This window comes from Penaeus chinensis, chromosome 11 (genome assembly GCF_019202785.1).
Source record: "Penaeus chinensis breed Huanghai No. 1 chromosome 11, ASM1920278v2, whole genome shotgun sequence".
Taxonomy (NCBI): domain Eukaryota; kingdom Metazoa; phylum Arthropoda; class Malacostraca; order Decapoda; family Penaeidae; genus Penaeus; species Penaeus chinensis.
In genome coordinates this window covers 12376632-12383126 of record NC_061829.1, presented here as the reverse complement: position 1 = coordinate 12383126, position 6495 = coordinate 12376632, and the positions used below count along the sequence as shown (strand labels likewise).

Below are 6495 nucleotides of genomic sequence, written 5' to 3'. Positions count from 1 at the left end.
CCGACTCCGGATGTCTCCAACAAAAAGGAGTTTCCGACAATGCCAAAGGTGCAGAAAAAGAACCTAAAGAAAAAAGGTTCTAAGAGCAGCACAAAAACCTCCCCAACTGATTATCATCTCTTTGACGAGGACGATATGACTCTCCTGGTGACTGCTGTTGTCTCAGCAGTAGCAACAGCCCTGAGGAGGTCAAGTGAGGAGGCCGAGAAGGCAGTCTCGGTCGCCATGACGGCAATGACCCAAACTGTCGCAGCCCTGAAGGGAAGAAAGCTGGAGAGAGCACAGCCCCACCCTCACCACAGGACGAGACTCCCCTCCCCACTCCAAACCAAGCCATGCCTTCACAGGCAGAGCCAAAACAGGCTGAAACTGTGCAGCCAGAGCCAGAGCACGCTGACCTTGCCCAGGCAAGACCAGCCAAGAAAAAGCCTGAGAGAAAAGCCAAACCAACTAGAGTCAGAGCTACCAAAGGCTCTCCACCCCCCAGTGGACCCAAGGATAGCCTGATAACAGACGAGGAGCCCTCAACCAGCGAGGACCTCGCAATGGAGTTGTCAGACTCCGACGATGTCTCTGATGTAACTATCACTGAGTAACATCATGACACACGACCTAAGCATCCTACTGTGGAACATCAATGGCTTCTCCGCAAAGAACGCTTTTCTCCAAGCAGTAGTGCGATCAAGGAACATTGACATTGTCATGCTCCAGGAGACATTAACAGTGGACACTGTTCGCTTCTCAGGGTATCATGTCTTCACACTGCCACGAACACCTGGCAAGAGAGGCTTGATCACCCTTGTGAGAGCAACAATCCCCTGCTCCGCAATAGCCGATGCATCGCACTGTGGAGACAATGTTGAATCCCTTGCCGTCGAGGTTCACCTGGCCGGGGGGCCCCTCAAACTGTACAATGTGTACAGCCGGCCAGGCTGTAGAAGCTTAGACATCAGCCAGGTCTGTGCTTCTGCTGCACACGACCGAGTGATCATAGGGGGAGACTTCAATGCACACCACCCCATCCTTGCTCCCTGCCGGGCACCGGATGCGGCTGGCTATCACATAGCCGACGTGCTAGAGACATTCCCTGAGATCGCTCTCCTCAACACCCAAGAGCCAACGCATGTCAGGGGAGGGGTCCTAGACCTCACCCTGGCCACTGCGACTCTGGTGGGGAGGATTAGCTGGTGTGTCGATGAGACCGTCACAAGTGACCATTACGGCACTGTAACTACCCTCATGGATGCTGACCCAGCCGAAATCCTAAGACCGAATCAAAGATGGAAAACAGACAAGGTCAACTGGCAGGCGTTTCAAAACGCCTTGGCCCTCTGTCTGAGATGCAATGATCCCCCACAAAGCGAAAATGTGGAAGTGCTCGAAGCCAGCCTGCTAAACGCCATTATTGAAGCAACCTCACTGACCATACCCAAACTCGGCCTGGGTCCAGAAGTCACAAAGAAGCCTGGTACTTCAACGACGAGATCAGGGAGGTCAACCACAGGGTGAACATGTGCCGAAAACTATTCCGAAGGCAAAGGATCCCTGACAACTTATCCCTCCTAAGGAAGACTGTCACGGATGCCAAGGAAACTGCTAACAGAGTCAGGCAGGAAAAGTGGCTGGGATGGTTATAATATAAGTTATAATACAATCAATACTTGATAATATTCAACTGAAGAAAATTCATAACTACCACATCATGATTCCAAAGAAACAAAATATATCATAGGATGAAAATGATTGAGAACTTTAACTTACACAGTGCCATCTCCACATCATTATTGATGACATAATAATATTATTATTAATAAATCCCACACAACTGAAAAAATCATTATTCTGAATGTAAATCCCAAATATACAATTACATTCCCTACAAATGACAACAATGCAATATAAGAAAATACTATTCCAAGACACTTTGGTCTCTGCTTGATAAATTTGTCATAATCCATATACTAAGAAACTCAAATTAGTATATTTTACCTCAAAACAATGAACAAGGACCATACCTTGCATAAATCTGATTATCCACTGATGTCAACTTCATAGATCATCACAATTACTTATCGAAAGTAACTCTTGACAACGCGTTCCAATGCTTCCGTGCGCCTCCAACACATAACAAAACGACAAAGGGATACTTTATATAACAGACTACTTTACATTAATCATCCTTGAGTACACTTTTAATATATAAAACATATCATATTTTTTTCACAAATAACTAATATAATAATACCTTTCATACATTGTTCTTATTGAAATAGCAATTTCAATACACTATGTTGATTTATTTATTTCTTATCATCGTTATTATTATGATTATTATTATTATTAATAATAATATTATTGTTATTATTATTATTGTTGTTGCTTTTGCTGTTGTTGTTGTCTTTTTTTATTATTATTACTATTATCATTATTATTGTTATTATTATTATTATTATTATTATTATTATTATTATCATCATCATTATTATCATCATCATCATCATATTTCTGTTTCCTTGTTTTCATTACTTTCAGTCTCGAGATTTGTCGTCGAATTAATATACTTATAAAATGTAATTTTTATTTGTTTTTATTTATATATATATATATATATATATATATATATATATATATATATATTTGTACCGCTAGTTATCTATGCTCTTGTTCACTTATCTACTTCAGTACTTATATATTTTAATATATTTGTTTATTACCTATTTATAAGTAATAATCAACTCATGTATGTTATTCAGTTAGTTATTTATATTTGCTGCTTTGGTTATACTGAGAGGCGATAAATGATAAGAGAATGATAGAATGGTAAAGCAAAGGAATAGGAAAGCAATGGCACCAAATACTAGATCATAAATGGCCACGGAACGACAGAAAGAGATATAAAGGAGATAGATAGATAGATAGATAAATAGATAAATAGATCAATAGATCAATAGATTGAGAGTGATAGATAGATAGATAGATAGATAGATAGATATAGAGAGAGTGACAGATAGATATAAATAGAAAGAGTGATAGATAGATAGATAGATGTCGTTGTCGATAGATCGATAGATAGATAGATAGATCACCGTAGTCGTCGTCCTGCGTCTTCTTCTTGCGTCTTCGTCCTGGGGTCGTCGTCCTGCGTCCTCGCCCTGTTCCTGCGTCCTCGTCGTCGTCCTGCGTCCTCTTCTTGCGTCCTCGTCCTGGGGTCGTCGTCCTGCGTCCTCGTCCTGCGTCCTCTTCTTGCATCATCGTCCTGGGGTCGTCGTCCTGCGTCCTCTTCTTGTGTCCTCGTCCTGGGGTCGTCGTCCTGCGTCTTCTTCTTGTGTCTTCGTCCTGGGGTCGTAGTCCTGCGTCCTCGTCCTGCGTCCTCTTCTTGCATCTTCGTCCTGGGGTCGTCGTCCTGCGTCCTCTTCTTGCGTCCTCGTCCTGGGGTCGTCGTCCTGCGTCCTCGTCCTGCGTCCTCGTCCTTGGGTCGTCGTCCTGCGTCCTCTTCTTGCGTCCTCGTCCTGGGGTCGTCGTCCTGCGTCCTCTTCTTGCGTCCTCGTCCTGGGGTCGTCGTCCTGCGTCCTCCTCTTGCGTCCTCGTCCTGGGGTCGTCGTCCTGCGTCCTCTTCTTGCGTCCTCGTCCTGGGGTCGTCGTCCTGCGTCCTCTTCTTGCGTCCTCGTCCTGGGGTCGTCGTCCTGCGTCCTCTTCTTGTGTCTTCGTCCTGGGGTCGTCGTCCTGCGTCCTCTTCTTGCGTCTTCGTCCTGGGGTCGTCGTCCTGCGTCCTCTTCTTGCGTCCTCGTCCTGGGGTCGTCGTCCTGCGTCCTCTTCTTGCGTCCTCGTCCTGGGGTCGTCGTCCTGCGTCCTCTTCTTGCGTCTTCGTCCTGGGGTCGTCGTCCTGCGTCCTCTTCTTGCGTCCTCGTCCTGGGGTCGTCGTCCTGCGTCCTCTTCTTGCGTCCTTGTCCTGGGGTCGTCGTCCTGCGTCCTCTTCTTGCGTCCTCGTCCTGGGGTCGTCGTCCTGCGTCCTCTTCTTGCGTCCTCGTCCTGGGGTCGTCGTCCTGCGTCCTCTTCTTGCGTCTTCGTCATTGGGTCGTCGTCCTGCGTCCTCTTCTTGCGTCCTCGTCCTGGAGTCGTCGTCCTGCGTCTTCTTCTTGTGTCTTCGTCCTGGGGTCGTCGTCCTGCGTCCTCTTCTTGCGTCTTCGTCCTGGGGTCGTCGTCCTGCGTCCTCGTTTTGCATCTTTGTCCTGCGTCCTGCGTCCTCGTCCTCGTCCTCGTCTTGCGTCCTGCGTCCTCGTCTTGCGTCCTGCGTCATCGTCCTCGTCCTCGTCTTGCGACCTGCGTCCTCGTCCTGCTCCCTGCGTCCTCGTCGTCGTCCTGTGTTCTGCGTCCTCGTCCTGCGTCCTGTGTCCTCGTCCTCGTCCTCGTCGTCGTCCTGTGTTCTGCGTCCTCGTCCTGCGTCCTGTGTCCTCGTCCTGCGTCCTCGCCCTGTTCCTGCGTCCTCGTCGTCGTCCTGCGTCCTCGTCCTGCGTCCTTGTCGTCGTCCTGCGTCCTCGTCCTACGTCCTCGTCCTGCGTCCTCGTCCTCGTCGTCGTTCTACGTCATCGTCCTGCGTCCTGCGTCCTCGTCGTTGTCCTGCGTCATCGTCCTGCGTCCTGCGTCCTCGTCGTTGTCCTGCGTCATCGTCCTGCGTCCTGCGTCCTCATCCTCGTCCTCGTCGTCGTTCTACGTCATCGTCCTGCGTCCTGCGTCCTCGTCGTCGTCCTGCGTCATCGTCCTGCGTCCTCGTCGTCGTCCTGCGTCATCGTCCTGCGTCCTGCGTCCTCATCCTCGTCCTCGACGTCGTTCTACGTCATCATCCTGCGTCCTGCGTCCTCGTCGTCGTCCTGCATCATCGTCCTGCGTCCTCGTCGTCGTCCTGCGTCATCGTCCTGCGTCCTGCGTCCTCATCCTCGTCCTACGTCATCGTCCTGCGTCCTCCGTCCTCGTCGTCGTCCTGCGTCATCGTCCTGCGGCCTCGTCGTCGTCCTGCGTCATCGTCCTGCGTCCTGCGTCCTCATCCTCGTCCTACGTCATCGTCCTGCGTCCTCCGTCCCCGTCGTCGTCCTGCATCATGCGTCCTCGTCGTCGTCCTACGTCTTGCGTCCTCGTCCTCGAAATGCATCCTCGTCCTACGTCTTCCTCCTGTGTTCTGGTTCTCACCATCGTCCTCGTCCTCATCCTCCGTCTTCGTGCTCACCATCGTTCTCGTCCTCCGTCTTCGTCCACACCGTCGTCTTCGTCCTCGTCGTCGTCGTCCTCGTCTTCGTCCTGCGTCCTGCGTCCTCGCCGTCGTTCACATCCTGTGTCCTAATCTTCGTACTCGCCCTCGTTTTCCTCCTGTGTCCTCGTCCTCACTATGATTCTCGTCACTGTCGTCGTCATCCTCGTCCTCTTCCTCGTCCTCGCCGTCGTCTTATTCCTCTATCTTCTGTCTTCGTCCTCATTCTCATTCAGCATCTACGTCCAGCGTCTTCGTTCTCACCGTCGTCTTCGTCCTGCGTCCTCGTGCTCACCGTCGTCTTCGTCATGCGTCCTCTGTCCTTAGCGACGTCTTCGTCCTGCTTCCTGCGACCTTGTCCTCGTCCTCTTGCATATATTTGAAGGAATTAGGCAATTGAAGTGAAGTTTCTTGCCCAAGGAAACAATGCACCAGCCGTGACTCGAACGCTCGAACTCAGATTGCAGCCACACCCAAGTACGACGCTCTAACCACTCGACCACTGCATCTTCATCAGAAAAAAAAAAAAAAAAATCCTTATACATTGCAGAATTCCCTTCACTGCTCTCCTCTATTGCAATATGTTTTTAGCCTTAGTATTATTATTCTTATTTATTCTTTATCTGTTTGTCTTTCTTTGTATGTGCAGAAGAAAGAGATTAACAGAGGGATTAAGAGACGGACAAAGAAAAAGATAGAGAGAATGATAGATAGATATATAGATAGAATGATAGATAGATAGGCGAGAGAGAGAACAATATGACGGCGATGCAGAAGGAGAGGAAGGAGACACAGGACGATGACGTCAAAACAAGAACTATCTATGTACATCTCTATCTATCTTTCTGTTTGTATATCCTTCTGTCATTTTCCCGCTGTACACATTTCTATTTATCTATACATGTCTATCTATTTATCTATCACTCTCTTTATCTCATTCTCTCTCTCTCTCTCTCTCTGTCTAACTATCTATCTATCACTCTCTCTATCTATCTATCTATCTATCTATCTCCTATATATCTCTTCCTGTCGTTCCGTGGCCATTTACGATCTATTATTTGGTGCCACTGCTTTCCTATTATTTTGCTTTTCAATTCTCTCATCTTTATCATTCATATCTCTCCTTTTCTTCTACTTCCTTGTTCGGTCTTCGTATTCTACATTCTCAAGTTTAACGAAGTATCTGATAAGCCTGCCTTCAAATTCCTTCAGATTTAAGATAACAGTTCGCTATCTCCCTCCCATTCGTCCAT

At 48.3% G+C, this 6495-nt stretch overlaps 1 protein-coding gene across 1 annotated transcript; it reads right to left on the bottom strand.

Annotated features, from left to right (window-relative positions):
* Positions 1-3082: 3082 nt before the first annotated feature.
* Positions 3083-4665, bottom strand: LOC125030406 (sarcoplasmic reticulum histidine-rich calcium-binding protein-like). Its single transcript, XM_047620441.1, has 4 exons — positions 4583-4665; positions 3728-4508; positions 3501-3692; positions 3083-3415 (listed from the first exon to the last, which is right to left on the bottom strand). The coding sequence occupies exons 1-4, from the start codon at positions 4663-4665 to the stop codon at positions 3083-3085; spliced, it is 1389 nt and encodes a 462-aa protein (XP_047476397.1).
* Positions 4666-6495: the final 1830 nt, after the last annotated feature.

Excerpts from the sequence above, each read along its gene's own strand:
- LOC125030406 (XM_047620441.1), bottom strand. The coding sequence starts at position 4,665 with ATGACGCAGGACAACGACGAGGACGCAGGACGCAGGACGATGACGCAG. Across the intron at positions 4,509-4,582 it reads GCAGGACGCAGGACGATGAC|GACGAGGACGCAGGACGACG; the intron begins GTAGAACGACGA and ends ACAAGGACGCAG. Across the intron at positions 3,416-3,500 it reads GACGACCCCAGGACGAGGAC|AAGAGGACGCAGGACGACGA; the intron begins GCAAGAAGAGGA and ends CGAGGACGCAAG.